The following is a 19,199-nucleotide window of genomic DNA, read 5'->3' as shown; positions in this document are numbered from 1 at the left end:
TACTCTGCTAATAGGGTAAGTAAGTATGTGTGGTTTTTTCCAGCAGGTTTTTTTGTTGGTTTTTTTTTTTTTTTGCACGGGGGTGTCTGAAGGCAGACCTGTAAAACCTGTGAATCTGCTGGTGCACAGAGAGAGCAATCGAACATCAAACAAAACGCGCACATTCACGTTCCCATCCTGGATGTAAATGAACCGGCTGAATGAACACGTCGGGGAGAAACCCAGAGCCGCCCCCCCGTCTTCCTCACCTGCCCCCCCGCGGACAGCCCGTGCATTTCTCCGGCCGCAGCCCCTCGCCCTCGGGGGGCTTTGCGACCCCCCCGCGCCTGCTCGGGCCCCGGCTGCGTTTCCCGGTGCTGCCGCAGAAAAGGTGCCGCCCGTGCGCGGAATGGGATCTTCCACTATTGAGCGAGGCTTTGCTGAATGAGTCATCGGAGCCGGCTGGTATTGGCTGGGCTGGTGAGCACCCAAGGGATTGCCTGGCAGAGGCTGCGAGGCCTCGCTTCATTCACAGAAACGTGGGGATGCTCGCCAGCCCTTTCATTCACAGGCACAGAATCTCATTCACATTTTGCAGTTTCGCTAGCCGCTCCCAATGAAGAGAGCCATTTGGGAGCAGTAGGGTTTTCTGGGCAGTAGAGACACGTAAAAATAGGCTATGGTGTGTATATTTGCTGTTGCTATGCTAGGAGGACGAAGAGAGGAATGAATGCTGTGTGGATGCTGTAGCAGGTTCGCAGTGTGGTGGTGAAAGGCTATTCTGCAGATCACTAGAAACCTGCTTTTACACTGACTAGGACATTGCCATTGCTCATCACTGCTGGGATAAGAGGTGCTGACTTAATTTAATGTGTCATGAATATACTAATTAAATACCTGTGTTGGAGCTGCCTGTTTCACTGTATTTGCACTTTGTGTACTGCAGCTTTTAGTCATGGGAGAGGGAAGGAATTCCACAGGATTTTTCCTTTAAATCGTGCTGCGGTTAGTCATTTGTTTAAAAAATAACTTTGCACTATGCAACTTCTCTGGTCTGAATTTGTTTATAATGCAGTGTATTGTCCTATATCCAAAAGATGTTTTTCAAAGAAGATCAATTTATAGAAAAGAGCCATATGGCTTGTGATGGGCATTGTGCATCACAATGCTGTACACATTTTATATTTTTCAGAAAAATGTAGGAGAAATGAAATATCTGTTTTCTGCATGTTTTGCTACTTCTCAGATAAAGTGTTTGTGGCTGACATTTGTGCTTAATAAGACCTGGTGCATTTTTTTATTTTTCACTGCAGGATGTCAGTTTGCTGCTACCTGGATTTTAGAATATTCTTCTAGGGTTTTTTTCAGTTTTTCAGAATTAAACCAAACATTGCAGTGAATTGAAGACCCTCTTCATGTTTTTCTTTGGAGTGAGTATCAGTGGTGAAAGAAAAAACATCTGTTAAGCCTGTTGTTGGACATCAGAAAAATACTTTTCTTCACACATAGGTACTTATGTAATTCCTTCATTAAAATAGAAGGTTGTTGTGGAGTAACAGGGGAGAAGGATTTCTTTCTCTGTCAAAAATTGGATGTAACACTTTCCGTGAGAGACAGCATTGACACAAAGGCACTTGTAAAGTCTGTTAGGCTGCTTTTGTGGAAGAAAATGTGTATATTCTTTAGTTCTGTCATCTGTTCTGAAAATCTTCAAGGTGTCTGTGTTTTGGGGGGGGGGGGGGGGGGGGGGGGGGGATATTTGGGTAAATGTTATCCAGATATTTGCTATCTAATTGTGACTTCTTTATATAGATTCACAAATATGTGAGGTGGAAGAACATTTAAACAGAAGAATAAAGTGTAATGTTTCGTAAAGGCTGTTAATTCAGTTTTAAAGGTAATTGCCTTTGGTACCAAAAGGGTGGTGGTGGTGGTGGTGAAGAATTAAAGGTTGGAAGGAAATATCTGTTTGAGAAGATAGGAAAAGGAAATTTGAGAATTGATTGGTGCTAGTGTGCTGTAAGTGGGTGGATGGGTTTTTTTCGTTTTTTTTTTTTTTTTTTTTTTTTTTTGCTACAGGAAGTGATTTGCAGTGTTCACTGAGCCTTTTGTTGAAAAGGGTCCTTCTCATTTGTGTGAGTCATGCTTTTGCTGTGAGCGAGTTGGCAGCTCTAAGCAGGACTGGGATCTCTGTCACAGAAAACTGTTACTTCACCCAACCTTAACGGGGAACCATAAGAAATTTCTTAAAAATATATCTTTTTTTGTTCTTCCTTATACTCTTTTCTTTTTTACCCCCAAATCCTGTTATCCATCCGTGTTGTTATGAATCGCCTGCTATGTTAGCACAGGCATCTCCTGCGTTGGCATCAGATTTGCCAGAACATATGCAGGAAACCAGATAGAAGGGCATGCTTCAACGTACCAAGTATAACCGCTTCAGGAATGATTCAGTGACATCAGTTGATGATCTTATTCACAATTTGTCCATGAACAGCAAGGTCTCAGCAGTTGCCACGACTTCAACAACACCTTCATACCTGGTCTCGCCAGAGGTTCTCCGCAAGGACCAAGAAGATGGACCCACCACCCTGTGCACCCTCATCCATAAAGTGTCCCACTTGAAACTCTCTAACACGGGCAGCCTTTTGGGTATCAAAAACCTCTCCTCTGCAGTAAAGGAGCTTGCTGTGTCCAAGTTGCAGGGAAGCTCAGGTGCTTCTAGCTCAGCAGCAGGGGCTTCAGACAACACATGTAACCTTGTCTCTGCCACTTCGTGTTCTCAGCAGGACGCCAGCAAGATGAGCATGGGGAAAAAAACACGGTCAGAGGAAACGCACCCGGGAGGTGAAGACTGGAATCAAAGTAGCAGCTTTGTCAGTAAACCCTCTCGAGGATGGCTGCACTCGAGTGAGAAGATCCTGGGACCTGGTGTGACGTACATTGTGAAGGTTGGTCTGATTTCTTCCATTCTCTGTTTTTATCAATGAAAAATTCTCTGCTGGTTTTGATGACAGGCTAGACAGGCTGAAAGGATCTCTATTTGTATATTCCTTTTTTTTGTGCATAATGCATGGTATGTAAATGCAGGAAGGCAGGGTTGGGAAGCTGTGTTAATTTGTCAAATTAGAGCAAACCTGCAAATAGGTTCTTTGTTAGATAATGTTCTATAGCCGTGTAAAAATACTGTTCCTAAGCTAAAAGCTGGTTTTCTTACTTTCGGGGTTGGGGTTTTTTTCCTTCTTCTGAAATTCGGTTTTCAGTGTTATCTAGCATACTGTATATATCATGGATACATAGGCTTTCAATATGTCTGGTGCAATATACAGGAGGAAAGAAAGACTCCTTGACGTGTGAAGAACTGTTAATCTTGCATGATACTTCAGTTTGAAAATACCTCTAAGGACATGTGTGTTTTTAAAGTGAAATTATATTTGAAATCTTAGAGCAGTAAGGCACAGAGTGCAGTTCTTACCATGTTCCACAAATAGAAATACTGTTGTGGGTAGAGCAGGAAAATGCAGCTTGTTTTACATAATGAGAATTCAGCCACCTTAAATGTTACTGCTCTTTTCAGTTTGTTGATACAGCATGTCAAGAGCAGAGAATCCTAAGATTACAGGGTAATATTTCCATATGCTTTTAAAGTATTTTGAAATGACCTATTAAATTAGAGCCTTTGAGAGAAGGGTATGTGCAATTTTTTTTGTGGTCAGGTAAGATTCTGGTTACACCTTCCAGCACAGTGTGCAGAAAGTATAAAGATAACATTATTGTCTAGAATTTGTTCTTCAGTCACCATGTTTTATTTGCCAAGTGGCTTTTGTATCTTAAGTGTTAAACTGTTTCGTGGCAGACTATTAATAGAGGTCTATTTTTAATCTCATCTTATTTTGGGTATAAAAGTCACATTGTGACTTTATATCAGGATGCTTTAAAACTGAGTGACAGCCTTGTTGCTTAACTCTCACCAGTTTTTCTCAAGTCTCATTATCAAAAGCAGAGTGCATATTTAACAGTTGGAGCACTAGGAAGCAGTTTTCATTTCTTTCTGTTAGTGGTGATGGTAGATTTTGCAAGTGATGGTAGACCGAGTAAGTTGGCCAATTCAGAGCATTATTGAAATTGTACTGTCTTTTTTACTACTCTGAAATTCACTGGATCTACAAAAGAGTCAGTGCTACCTTTCAGAACACAAACTGCTGCTCTGTTACTGTTCGAGAAGTGTCTTGGTAAAAATAACCCACTGATGCTAGATATAGTGGTGTTGAGACGCTGTTGTTCTTTTGCACGGAAATATTCTGGTTAACGGAAGGTCATTTACCATTTTCCCATTAGCTCAGGGAACTCAACTATTTTATTTTTTATTTTGCTTAGGATGTTGTAAGTAGACAGATAATGACTATGAGAATTCACTGCTGCTGTTTGTTTTACCTGAAGTGATCATTATGAAGCAGAACAAACACAGTATTCATTTTCTTGATTTTTTCAGAGGTTGACCTTCTGTATCCTAGAGGAAGGCAATATCCTTGAATTGAAAAGAGAATTAAAATTGAATAGAAGTGGACTTACATTTGAAGTTAGTAATTAACCCATATCTAACACTGATAGTAGAACAAATACTTTAATTAGCACAGCTGGTGTCAAATACATGGAAGTGTATTTATATACATTATGTGTGTCAGAATTTTCAAAATAAATCATTAGCACTATACAACTTACATTTTAGGTGTTTGTTAATGTCATTAAAATGTATGGAATCTACATTATTGTTTCTGTTAAAAAAATAGGGTGCTATTTGGTCTTCATGCTCTCTGGCATATAGAGGCACAGAACAGTGCTCTAACTGTAAAAACAAAGGTTAAAAATAAATATCAAAATTGGTGGTTAATGGATGAAAACAAACTGGTCCTGGTTAGTTCATAATTTGCCTGTTCATTAAGTATCTCAGAATTTTCCTCAGCAACTGCAGCATTCATATAGATAAGAATAGAAGTGCAGTTCCCACATCATTAAACATTGTTAGTTCCCAGGGCTTTTATACATTCAGACCATCAAATCAATACATAGATAATGTACACTGAAGGGAAACATCCCTTGGATACCTCATGGCTATATTGACTATCTGGGGGACTTGTACCATGTTTAATTAGTACCATATGCCTTGCAGAAAATTCCACATGCCATTAGTTAAATGAGACAAAAACTAGATTTGTTATTAACCAGCAAAGCTTTTATAATTTTGTGTGTAAATGTGCACTGGGTTACTATTTTCTCATTAATCCACATTCAAAACATGAAATTATCTATGGGACAGGGTAAATTGTAACCACTGGCCAGTTTGATAACTCACATTGGAATCTTCTGAAGTAAGAGACACAAAGTTCCTATATGCAATGTATGACCAATCTGTAACTTTACTGCTGTCCCCACATTTTCATGTATTACCCGTTTTTTAAATGGGCAGTGTAACTAATGCTTAAAAATGGGTGTAGGATTATGGTAAACAGGAACTGTGTTCTATCTTCATGATCTGCTGTGATGGAATTATTTTCAGCCATAAAAATACTGGCATTTTCTGTATTTTTTTTCTCCCTGTGGATTTCACATTGTATTTTTATCTATTATTTCAACAGGAAAATTTTCACAAAAACAAAAAAATATTTTTGTAACAAATTGGACAATGACCATAACCGTATTAGGGACATTAAGTGGTGAGGTACTGATATTTTACTGAACACCACTGCTGAACAGTTTAACAAATTATGGATTAATGAAAAAAATGAAATAGTTTGCTGTGATGGAAGTCATTGAAGAGCTCAGTCTTTTCCCCACAGCGGGACTGATTACTATAGGGAGTGATTATAAGTGTTCATGTTGTCAGAAAAACAAATACATGTAATAAAAAAGTGTAAAACTGTGTAATGGAACAGTAGTTAAATGTTTCAATGAAATCTGTTTCCAATTATAAATGTTTACTGATGAGTTTTAGTTGGGTAATGGCATAGAGGTTTTGGGTTTTGTTACATTTAATTAAGAGCACAGTCAACACTCAAGAGGCAAATGTATGTCTGTCTAGGTGACTCCTGGTTGGGTTTTGTAACAAGTGTTGATGAGCTTAAAATGCTGTTTCTCAGAAGTTAAAAACTAAATAAACTGAAAATACTACAGCATAATTTTATATCCCTATATACAGTATATCTGGAAGAGCTAATGAGCTGTAAAACCACAATAGTGGTATAGAACAGACCTGGGCAAATCTAGTGTTAAGAAACAGGTATAAAGATAGTATCTTAGAGATAGGAAGGAAAAAGAACTTCATCTAAAAGAAGCACCGCAAGCCAGGCAAATAATGTTTCAGTGAGCAGCACATTAGATAATTTGCTATAATATTAATAATTTAAAGAGTATAATCCTAACTACAATTATTTCTTTAACATTTTAACACTTTTATGTCTTGGGAGGGGATAACAGCGATTTACATCTGTTGAGGAAAATAGACATCTTCCATGAAGCTGTTCAAACATATCACCAAGTAAAGGCTTCAGTTCTGCAAACATTTATGCATGATACTGTTTATGGGAACATTCTCACTGAAATAACTGAGGCTACTCCTGTATGCTGGAAGTTAAGTATGTGCTTAAGGATGAACTAAATTGCAGTGTTGCATGCTCTTATTGCATGCTTTTATTCTGTACTATAGTATTCCCTTCAGTGTATATGCAGGGCAGCTGTGATTTTAGCAGATCTCTGCAAGTAGACACAGAATTTACAAAATTACTTTTCTGTTTAGTGGCTAAGCCAGACTGTGAAGCACAGCCTTAAATGGAGCTAACATGGTGGAAACCGCAATATACGCGGCCTTCCCCTAGAAGACTTCAGGGCTCTTTGGAAAAACGTTTCTCTTTTTTCCTTTCTGTGCTAACTAGAATTGATTTGTTGCTAGTTTCACGTAGGAGCAAGATACCAATGCTTTTTGGCTTTGTGGTGGTACTGTTTGCCCAGCTGTTTGAAAGGTATCCAGCGTAGCCTGTAAGAAAAAAAGAGGGTTTCTTGCTTCCTTCTTACCTCTTTAAACAGACATAAAGTCAAATTTACAATCTACTTGTTTAAAAAAAAAAAAAAAGAATATTAATGTTACAGCAAGACTTGTTAGTTTCTCTTTTTGGTCGATGTTAAATTTCTCTTCATTATAGAAGAATTTGTGCAATGTTTGTTTGTTTGTTTGTTTTCCTTTTTAAATCAGATTTAAATTCTGCTTCTGTCAGTCAAGCTGCCGTAGCGTTAATGGTTAATCACTCATAGTTTGACATGGCCTGAGTAAAACCATACTCCGTAGGATTTTGTGCATGTGATTCTAATAATAAGGAACACAGTCTCAAAAGTGTCCTGCTGTAATGAGGTTTGCATGTTTAAGAAGCGGGTTGTGTGTTTCGGCCATATGGTGATAATAGGACTGAATATTGATCCGTTAGTTCAGAGTCTGCTATCCTCAACCCAAGTACCCAAACAGTGTTAGACACAGTTTAAAGACTCATGAAACTGGCTTATCACTGTGGATTTTAAAGCTGCTTGCATGCACGTTAGGGGAGAGAGAAGGAAGTGACAAAGACAGCATTGGTTAATCCCTCCTAGTATGCCATATTCCCTTGCAATCAGTTAGTATTCTTCGCATTTTCTTTCACTGTTGTTTGGGCTATGAAAAAAAGATATTGATGCCTGTTGCTCTGTTGAAAACCTATTTTTTGAGCTCCATGGATCTGAAACACTGTGGGTCTGTTTTACAGCCCACTGATATGAAAAGAGCATTTCTCACAGAAATTAAATCAAATCCTATAGGAAGAAATCATACAGTAGAGTCTTTAATTATAATATTATTCTAATTACATAACTCAAGTACTATTACTGTACATTTGCACACCTTTCATAGAAAGCAAAGCATGTAATGATTTCACTGCTGAGGGATTCAACTCTCAGCATGAATGTCTGTTCTGCAGTACATTTGGAGTGTTTGCAAAATGCCTTGGAAGCTTTGGCATAAATTCCACACCTAGGGTTATTTAATGAGTGACACAATTTGGGCACTATTAATGTTGATTTAAATAGTTAAAGTCAGGACTGTTTTCATTTAAAGCAAAAATTATACAATCCTGCTAGTTATTTACAGCTTTAAAATCCACTGATGAATTTAGCTGGTTGGCTTAGGAGGTAAAACTGCATTCAGCCAGAATTCCTTCTCTGTTTTTCCTTGGAAATTGATTTATTGGTTTCTTTACTTGTCTTCAAATAATGATTACAGTAAGAATACCATGTGCCCAAAGTAAATATCTGCTGCTACAAACATAAAGAAAACACACACATGAACCGAGAGCTTCAGGGAAAACCAATGCCTTTCTTGGCTGCTGGAGACAAGGCACTCCTTTGTCCCAGTGACAGGGCACTCCTTTGTCCCCTAGCCACATAACCCATTGAGGAACCTTGTCTCCACTAACACACTAGCTATACTTGTGCTGCAGCCTGGCTTCATTTTATGGTAGAAAGTTGAAGTGAATGCACAAAGTATCAATATTAAATTTTCACATTGTTTGCAATGGGAAAAAATGCAGATCTGCCCCGGGACCGTGCTGGAGACAACAAGCCTTCCCAGCTACTGACACTCTTTCAGTGTGATTACTCCCCTAAGCAATGAAACCAATTCCATAGTCATAGGGGAAGAGGGGATCAGTATTGCTTCTCTGCAGCTCTACATAGTCATGCAATATTCATATTTCATTTGATTCTATACATTTATGATAAAATGCGATGCAGCTCTACCTTTGACTGCTCCAGGCAGGTCTGAGGCAGAGACTGTCCATTTAAGTTGTGATGGAAATAATGATGGGACTCAGTGCAACCACATTTCCAGTCATCACTTGCTTTCAGAGGGGGATTTGATGCAATTCAGTAAGGGTAAGCTAGAATGTTTGTTTAATAAGTGATAGATATTCCCCTAGATTTTTCAGATAAGTTTTCAAAGGGCCAGGAAAGTTTTCAGTCTCAAAATGTTGACTCAGACAATCCAAGTCACAGCTAAAAGTTTAAAGACTGAAAAAAGCCCTTTGAAATTAGACAGGAATGGCAAGCAAAAAGATAAAAGGTAAAAATAAACAGGGTATAAGGAGATGCAAAGAAAATGATGTGACGTAAACAGAAAAAGCTGTCTAGGCCTCTTTTCCACAGCGCCATCACATTATATTTGTTGATACTGAAATTTTTGTCTTTTTTTGTTATCTCAGAACAAATCCTGAAATTTGAGACATAAGTTGACCAAATACCTGAAATAATAAGGACAAGACTGAAAGAGAGATATTTCATCTTAAGATGTCTTAACGTGCTCAGCACCATTTCCATCTTTCTGGATATGTTGTACTAACGTGCCTTTATTCCCATTTTTGGCTCTTACTAGCACAGGAATTATACAAGGGAGTCCATGTCTCATTGGACGCCAGCATCCTGACTGACATTTGACACTGTATACCTCCGATGAAGTAATTATCAGAAACAGTATTTTTTTTTTTCTTATAGACAAGCTGCTTTAACTAGCCACAGGACATTTTAAAAGTACCCTGAACTTCCCAAGAAATTAGAATGTTTCAGAAATACCACCTTTGCCACCAAATGCAGGGGCCATGTTTTGTCTCCACATGTTGAGTGCAGATGCTACAGTGTCATTCTTTTTTACTTTTTTCTAAATGCTGAGCAGTAATGAAGAGAGAAGGCCAGGCAAATAAACTGTGCAGAGTCTCCTTCTGAAAGGAAAGGATTAAGTGTGAAGCTGCACTGCAAACACCACAATAAACTGTTAAAAACATATCAGCCAAGTGTTTGGAATCTACCCAAAGCCTTTTCTAGGGTCAGAGACAGAAACTATGAAGGCAGTCCCCAGTATGGTCCTCCTGTTCCTAGATGACTGTTATCCTTAACAACACTCAGGCATGATAAAAACCTTCAGAATTAATGAGCTTTACAAGGGCCTGGTATGAAATCAAGCTGCACTGCCAGATGCATTGAACCTGTTTCTCTTACAGCACTTCAGCAGCATTAAGAAGGCAATGAAGTCTGGCTCACTCTACTCTAGGACTAATAATAATATTAATAAAACCTAGTTCCTACGGAACACTCGTTAATAGATCCTCATGCTCTACAAAGTGATGTTTGTTTGCAACCTTTAATACAAAGTACTATTTAATGCAAAGTATCAATCTTTCGATTTTACTGAAGAGGAAATAAAGACGTAGAGGATTTAAGTAATTTGCTTGAGGGTGTCCAGGAAATGAGGTGAGACTTACACAACACCTAAGTGCAGTGCTCTTCCACCAGACCCAGCTGCTCTGTAAAGTTGCTAGAGTGAAGGTCTGCTGCTGTAAAAGGTCTCTAGCTGGCTAGGCAGAATAAGCAAATCAGAAAATATCTTTTCAGTTTGCGAACTGAGTGCCTTTATGACAGAAATTAGAGTAGAAATTTTGGAGGGACAGAAAGACAGCCTTTCCCAGGTTAGCAGATGCTACCTTTGAATCATGGTCTTCTGTGATGCACTTGTAATAGTTGTCAAAGATCACGGAGCACACAGTGCATGCAACAGCGGACAGGGAAAATAGAAGATTCACTATGAAATGCATACCTAAAAATGTTTTGTAAAAAACAATAAATTGTTTATAAGCTCAAAGTTCATATGATGTATGAATGTTTTGCAGGATCAGAGTTTTGGCGAATACCCTGGATACAGTGAGATACAAGATAGGTTTTGTTCATGTTAGAAGCTTAGTCTGGTATATGTTGTGAGGCTGAAGTGAGCAATATTTATGAATGCATTTTTTTAGATCAGCATTATGAATTGCAATTCAGGTTGCTCAATGATAGGCAGAAAGAGTAGTAAGTTATGAGAGACGTCTGAAGAACTACAACTGATGTGCAGCCTGTAGAGTTAGGTGCAACAGACTTTTCAAGTTGAAACAAGATTGAGAGTACTTAAAATACTCTTATTTATGTAGTGTAGATTACCTGTATTTGAGACTGTTCTGTAACCATTCGTTACAGTACTAGTTACACTGGATAAATAGCCTGTACATGAAGCAGGCCAACTCTGGAAGAGAAAACTTAAAATAGTGATTGTTGAATATGTATCTTTCTGTCATTTTGAACCTTTTGTAAATCAATTTTATAGTCATAAAATAAGCAGAAAGTACTAACTAAACAGAAACATTATATGAACCCACTCTTGCAATATATTGATTTCTGCCAAGGAGCTGGAAGAACAGGGCTGCTCAGCGTGGGGGCACAAGCTGGGAGCTGTGGGTGCCCATCCTGCTTTTGGGCAGTGGTGGTAGGGAGGGGTCCCAAGCCCACCAGAGCTGCTCTGCTGGGATTCTTCATGGCCTTTACGCTGCAAGAAGACGTTTGAGAGATTTTTTCATGCTTGAAATCCATGCTGGGACATCTCTTACCTTATTCCTCTGTTCTTCACATTGGAGGTCATCTTTTGGGCACTCTTACTGTGAACATAAGTGACCATAGCTTAAGCATAAGAAGGTAGAGGTTGATAAAGATTAAGAAATAGGATGTGTTTTAATTGCTGGATTCTTGTGATGAAGACCAGAGGTACATGTAGCATTCATATAAAAAAGGACTCCTTCTCCCTCCCTGTGTGTTTTGGATTTTCAGTGTTAAGAGTGACGGGTCCTTCCTAAATCACACCTCCAAATGTACAATTTCAAAAGTGTAGCCATATAGCATTTCAGATACTTAGGATAGGTTTATATCTGGCATAGTGGAAAAGCACCTGTTAGATCTTCCATCTTCTGGGTCTGTGCTTTAATAATACTCTTCATCAAGCAGTTCTACTTAATGACTGAGGTAGTATCAGTTCTTTAACAACTAGTTATATTTACAGTGTCCATATTTACAGTTTCAAATGTCTAATTATAATTTTCAGCTATTGAAGCATAATGTTTTGGCTGCAGAAGCTTTTGCATGTTTGTGTTAAAGGAACTCTGATGCAGAACATAAGCTGCTAGAACTAATCTGCATGGTGCTTTAAAGGGGAATATATCTTAGTGGATATTCAAGGTAGCAGGCAAAACAGTCTGGAAAGTGTTCAATGAATTAAAGTATGCAACTGTGAAAATGAAACAATTAATCTGTCATACTGCAGTGCATAAGTGGTTCACACCGATTAATATCACACTGCAATAATTGCATTCACCTGGTATTATATATTTTTAAAATTAAACCTCAAAAGTATAGAACTACATATTTTTCCAATTGTAGCCTTTTTTAAAGAAAACTTTTGGCACATACAAAAAATTGAGGCATAATGCAGAATGTGTTTACATTTAAAATAATAGTATAAATCATTGATCAATGTGTGCACTTCCGATTCTAGCATTTCTGAGTTTTTGCATGCAAAACCATACATCTGTAAAGTAAGAACGTAAGAAATATTGTACATGCAAAACTACTGATATGGGTTTTTTGTGGAATCTTGTGAAAGCTCAGTCCATTTAGCATCTGTACTGTGTGAATTTTTTTTGAGCATGATGTTGGCAATCTTATTTCATCCACATACGAGTGAGAAATAAGAAAAAGGTATTTTCTTTGAAGATGTGTTGTTTTCAGCCCCATTTGAGATGGAGATTAGAAAATTGTCAGAAGCAAAATTCGCTTCCCAGTGGTATCTTTCCCCTTACTAGCAAGAAATGAGACCTTAGAGTTGACTTAAGAAATTGCTTTTCGAGATAAGATAAAATATATTCTTCTTCCCCTAGCTGAATCCTTTGCCTTTTTTTTTTTTTTTAGGGGTTCTGAATCCTTACCATATGATTTGATTGTGAGATGCTGCTGGAATGCTTTCACAGGGGACAAATGTAAAACCACTATTAATGTCTAGTGAGAATTGTAGATGTATCCCAAATAGAATGGATTCTTCTTTTCTTACAGAGGTTTATGGTATAGACTTTTAAATTGTTTTCTTACTGGTAAGATGCCCCATATTCTTATGTTGTGCGGAGATTTCTACAGCTATTCCTGTCTGCAACTCTGATACAGGAAAAATAGAAAAAATCCAGTTTATTCCAGTAAAATCAAGTGAAAATGCATTCTGTCAACAGAGGGAAAATATACTCTGAAATATGGTGAAAATATTGCATGTTGTCACACAGCTTTTCTACAGATACCTTCTCTCCCCAGCAACTGATAATATTTAGTCACGTAAGGTCTTCATCATACTTCACAGATGTGTTTACAGACATGGAAGGTATTGCTTAGTATTGCTCTACCTTCTGTCCTGATATGGGTGGCACATAAGTATATTTTCTTTTCCAAATGCTGTGCTCTCTCTGTGCCTCATCATCAGCAAGATTTGGAGGTTCATATTTTCTCCAAGGTCTCTTTGGTTATATGAATCCCTAGCTACTGAAGAAGAACTTTACAGGTTTTCTGATCTCTGTGGGAGAAAAAGGAGTAACTTATTTTCATCTTTTTCAGCGTATTGGCAAATCTTGCTATCTTTTTATGTATAATCGTATTTGCCAGTTTGTTAATAGAAATATACAGCTGCCTGCCGAAACTTTAAAATAGTTATAAATATTTATATACTGTGTTTCAAAAATAATAAAAAATTATCTTTTTTTGGACTTAAGGATTCTTGATAAGCAATCTTAATAACAGTGGCACTGTATATTTGTGCATGCTTGAAGTAAATATATAGGATTTCAAGGTCAGTGTATATATAAAAATACATACATGCATATACATAATATATCTAAAATAAAAGTAGGTATATGGAAATAAAAATTATTTTTTGTCATGTTGAGGTGGATGGATTCTTTTTTATCATTTAAGCAGCTCAGTGCAAGGCAGGCATGTGAAATAGAACAATATAGTTGCCTGCCTTTGTTTAGATGCTGATTTTTCTACTGGTAGAGGGTTAGATTTAGGATGAATTTATTTAGATGAAAAAGTTTCACAGCCTTTCAGCATTAATTAGTCAATGCTAGGCACTTTGTTTTATAGCTGATCCCAGAATCCCTTTGGAAGTTAGTCTTGTTTTACTTATGACTGAAAGCCTTTATTAAAATCTTCAGGAAATTCACTGTAAAAGGATTTACATGATGAAAGCTAGACGTCTAGCAAATATGCAGTGACTCACAGTCATGCAGTGAAAATTTTAAAACGTGACCTTTCTTTTTATTATTTTGTACTCTGGATGCTGAATAAACACTGTTTCTGTTTGGTGCAGTGAATCAAAATATATCAAGGCACAGATACACAGAGAAAGTCTTACTTCCCTGCAGTCTCTTATGAAAATGTTTTATAATTCTACTATGATAATTAGATCAAGAGCTTATGCAGGTTACCTCTTTTACCAAAATAGTTTAATAGCGTAATTTTAGCAGCATTCCTGTTACTGAAAATCCAAGCATTCAGTTAAAAAAATAAAATAGAGAAGCAATACATTGTAAACATCATAAGTTGCCAAAATAGCATTGAATTATACTAAAAATAATGTGTCAATTAGTGAATCAAAGTATATAAATCATAGAAGTAATTTCTGGGAGGTACTGATCTCATGCACAAAATACATACATTTGCCTCCTAAATCCCTTTATTATTACAGTTGTGCACACCTGAGCCTTGTGTTCAAATAGGATAAAGCAGTTGGTTGAAAGAGTAAGCTAACGTTCACCAGTTAAGAATTGTTAAAGTCCACATATATAGGAACATTTGAAATATTTTTATACTACAGAAGCCAGTTATTGTACAAGAGGACATAGGAAAGAGCTAGGTGTTGGCCAAAATTGGAGGTGTTCTTGGGAGAACTGTGTTCTCCTCTCACCTGTTATTGAAGAAGCAAACCACCTATTTCCAAGAGAGGTGCAATTGACAGTCATATCCATCATCATTTGTACTAGTTCAGAAGCTTTGTTGGTTTACTTGTCTCACAGAACAGTTTGTGATGATAAATTTACAGCTGAAGGGTCAAGGCTTATTTATAGTTGAACCCCGAAGAAGACTTGGATTTAGATTTTCCGTTCCATTTCTATTCAATCAATCCTTACTTAGAGTTTTCTGTCTGGATTAGAACATGCATTCTTTAATGAGAAAAAAACCTTTGGGGCAAGTATTGATTCACTGTAAAGCTCTATACATGGTTACTTACTGGTGTAAAAATTACCAACTGCAGAAGTATGAAAGCACAGAAGAGTGCCTGTCTGTTTTTCACGGCAGCATATGTTTATGACACATTTTTGGTGTTACATTCTGACAATGTCTAAATATAGGGCCGTTTCCTCATTCAGAACAAGGCTGCCAGTGTTTCTTTCATGCAGGATTGCTGCTCCCTCGAGCAGGTGTGCCGTTGTGCAGATGCTGGGGAAGCATGGGACAGAGGTACAGAGCGGCTCCCTCAGCATATGCGGGTAGACCACAGTCATCAGGTACCCTTGGAGATCTGCATCTTCCAGTAGTCGTGAAGATGTGTCTTGCCCCAAGGGGAGGGAAGGGCAGGAGACTATGGCATGGCTGGGAGTATAACACTCATGTTAGGTGAGATCTCAATATCGTGTTACTTGATAGTGAAGCGGAGCATTTAAAAGCAAATATTTATATCCCAAACTACCAGACAAGCTGAAATCTCTAGCAGCTGACTTAAAGCTCTGTGACTACTGCTCATACAAATTTATTTCGCTCTGAATATCCAGTCTTGCTTCTGCCCACAGCTTTTTCTAATATTGTAACTCACCCTACATTAGAAATGTCACAGAACTAATCTTCCATTCCATCCTTCTGCTTAAAATATCCAGGTACACTGACATAAATCTGCACGGTTGTGTGCATGCAGGACCTTCTTCCCACTGCGCTATCTGCTCAGTCGATGGTAGCCAGCATTTGCCAAAGGCTGCCTTTTCTGCCCCTTGATGAGTGCTTTGCGTTATCAGCAACACCTGCAGTGAAAGGGTGTCCTGCAGACTTCTGTGGTGTCAGAGTTTGGATGGGATGTATGCCACAGCGATGGCAGGACAACATACAGCGGTTCTCCACCTACCAGGAAAAGGTTGCCTCAGGTTGGCAAACACCCTCTTGGCACTGGGCAGCTGTTAAGGTTAAAAAACCCAACCAAACAAAAAAAAAGTTTATTGCACATTAGAGTGCAGGTCTTCAGAAAATGCTGACTTTTTGGTGTGACAGAAAATTACCTCCCTATAGTGCTACTTTTTGTTCTAGTTTGGCCTCAGAAGTCATTCCTGCTCTCCGGTGAGCTAGCTGACTGTTGAGTCCAGAAAGATTTACTGAGCTGCCACCAAGATCTATGTCCCAGTCAGGTAGCTGAGCCGCATTCTTAGGTCAGTGACTAGCATCATATGTATAAAGTCCCTTTACATACACTCTTTTTCAGTATGTAAATACTTATTCATATTCAAAAGATTTCAAGTGTAAACTCAGCCTTAGGAGCTTCCCACAGTCTTAGGTCCTCATAACTGCTCATGACATCAGCTCATATCCTACCTCGTCTGCTTTACTGATGGAATATGCATGACAGCTTCAGTCTTTGCTATGTAGAGATGTCTTCAGAGTACCCCTTCTTCTAAAGTGATCTTTTTATTCAATGATGAATTCAAAACATAGGCTGCCTCCATATTTAGCCTGACTAAATGAACTGTTTACCTGTTTTGTAAAGGTTTGAAAGTCTTTCTGGGAATGGGTGAGAGGATTTATGCTTTTCAAGCTGCTGTATATGCACAGCGTATTTTATATCAGTACTACTGGAAACAAAATTTTATACAAACTTACATAAGTGCTGTAAATACTGGTCAGTGTGAATTGTTGTTAAAGACTAAGCATTATTTAGCAAATGATTGCAGTTAAAGGTAACTGCGCTTAAGATGATAGCCCCTGAAGAAGCTTGCTGAGTTTGTGGGTAACATGCAATGCATCCCCACCATTATTTAGCACACTCTCCTTCTTTCCTTTCCTTCTTTCCTTTTCATTTTGCTCTGCTAACGGGAGAATCTAGGTGAAAAAGAACTCAGGAAGGCCTGTTTTCTATGTCTGGGCCATTTGTTGTCATCAGGATGAGGAGCCACTCTTTCATATTAGGACGACTCCCACAACTACCTGGATGCAGAGCCGTGCCTCCAGACCCTCTCTGCCTTTCACGCAAATCTGATGAGCTAGCTTGGTGCAGGGGTGTACACACTATGTCAGATTCCTTCTTGTGGAGGCTTTATGTCCTCCTTGTATAGGCTGCATGAGTAAGGATAAATTTGTCTGCAAAAATGCCAAGCAGTTACGTTTCCTCCTGAAGATGTGGAAGGAAGGGTCCTCCTGCCACATGCCAGTATCTTTACAGACTTCTGTGGAAGTGCTTTACCATAGGATAAGGGATTTTGCTATGGGTAACTGAAATTATAATTACGTATTTCAAATCCTAGGTATAACTCTGTACCCAGTTTATCTTAAAAAATAGCAAGGACTGTATTGCTACTGTATTTCTTCAGACAGCTTTTTGTCAATGACTTCTTTCTGCCTCTGTTAGTGGGTGGATAATATGACTGGCAGACTGGCAACTGCCCATCAGAAGGTTATTTTGTGGATTGGCAAGGTGCAATTGTATTGCCAGATGCACCTGAAGTATTTCAGAAAATGTATTTTTTTCTCTTAACATAAGAGTTTAGTGGTTTTGTGAATTTATAATGCTTCTAAGATTCCACTGTCTTCACACAGTTAATAAATGTACTGCTACAGGATACTATGTAGTTTAATCAAAAACATATAACTATGCTATGACCTCCTTATCAAGTAAAGAAGCAAATGTATGTAGTGATAAGCTATCTTATCTTTTTGTGATCTTTTCCTGCTGATTAGCTGAGTTAAGTAATTTGTGGTGCATGTCTCAGTCAAATTAGTAAGGTATTCAAGGTAATAAATAAATGTTCAGTTAAAGCAGAATTTTAAAAATTAGGAAATATTGTGGCACTTATTTTTTCTTTTACTTAGTTTATTTTATTAAAGGGAACACCTTCTGATTACAGTTCCTTGTTAATTATCAATTCTACAGTCTCTGGCTATGACTTGGGTTGCTTTTGTGCTTTTTTCTTCTCCTTTTCGTGCATCAGTATGGATATTAAAAATCCTGACAGTGTCCACAGTTACTTGTGGACAAACTTACTATCTTGAAGTCAAGTCCTGGGCTGTTACTATTTTTGTATTATGCCCTGCTTGGTAGGGTGTATCTGGGCTTGAATCTTAATATGATTTATGGTAGATGGCAAACTTGAAAATAAGTTGTAAGTATTGTGGAGCATTATGGAACCCTCAGTGCTCATTTCAGAAGCCCCTTTGGCTGTTAATGATGATATCTGAAGTTAGAAGGAACTGTCATTTTGATGCATAAATAAATGCGTGTTGCAATAGAAGCAATATAATCTGAATTTGAAATAAAAGCTCTTATTTTTAAATAAGGGAGTCCTCAACTGGAATTAAGTAGCATTAGCCAGTTCATACTAACTACTCATTTACTTTAAGGGTATACACTAATTCTGGACTAGCTCTTTGGCTAACAAGAATAAAATGCAAAACAACAACAACCCCACAAAAGCAAACAAAGAAATACCCCCCCCCCCCCCAAAAAAAGGAATAATGAAATATAGGCATATGACTTGAGATACACATGAGGAACAGATGCAGCAAGTAAAAAGATGCTCACTTTTTCACTTGCCAAGTAAAAGCACAGCCTAAGCCTGTGGGTGAGAAACTTTCAGTGAATTGACCAGTTTATTACAGGGTATCTTATAATATGCTTCAGAGATTTCTATTTTCAAAAATTAAATCTACATACACCACCCAAAACCCCGTGAATCTGAATCTATTTTTCGAGCCTCCTAGGCTATTATCAGCAGCTATGTAACGTTAGTGCAGATTTCAGATACATCAATATTTGAAGGCACTAGCTAATTTTTGGCTAACAACGCAAGTGCATGTCTGTTTGCTGATGTAACCATGTTATCTCTTACGTAACTTGCACGAGGCTATGTGTGTTGCAGGTACAATCTGCAATGTTGTGAACTACTCAGATTTGATGATGGTCATCCAGTTACACAGATTAAAACCAGTCTAGCTTAATGTACTAAGAATACCCATGCAGTTTTGGTGAGCTAATGATACTCCAGTAGTTCAGACTCAGA

General features: G+C 38.0%; 1 protein-coding gene across 1 annotated transcript in view; it reads left to right on the top strand.

Moving 5' to 3' along the window:
* The first annotated feature begins 2,098 nt into the window (after window positions 1-2,098).
* Window positions 2,099-19,199, top strand: part of SHC3 (SHC (Src homology 2 domain containing) transforming protein 3) — a 56,794-nt gene continuing 39,693 nt past the window's right edge. Inside the window, exon 1 of the mRNA XM_010568696.1 lies at window positions 2,099-2,930. Coding sequence (XP_010566998.1) covers window positions 2,391-2,930 — 540 coding nt within the window. The 5' untranslated portion in view covers window positions 2,099-2,390. The remainder of the gene's footprint in view (window positions 2,931-19,199) is intronic.

Source organism: Haliaeetus leucocephalus, unplaced genomic scaffold (assembly GCF_000737465.1).
Source record: "Haliaeetus leucocephalus isolate CR32 unplaced genomic scaffold, Haliaeetus_leucocephalus-4.0 Scaffold251, whole genome shotgun sequence".
Taxonomy (NCBI): domain Eukaryota; kingdom Metazoa; phylum Chordata; class Aves; order Accipitriformes; family Accipitridae; genus Haliaeetus; species Haliaeetus leucocephalus.
Note: the sequence above shows the minus strand (reverse complement) of the source record. Positions and strands in the feature narration are given on the sequence as shown.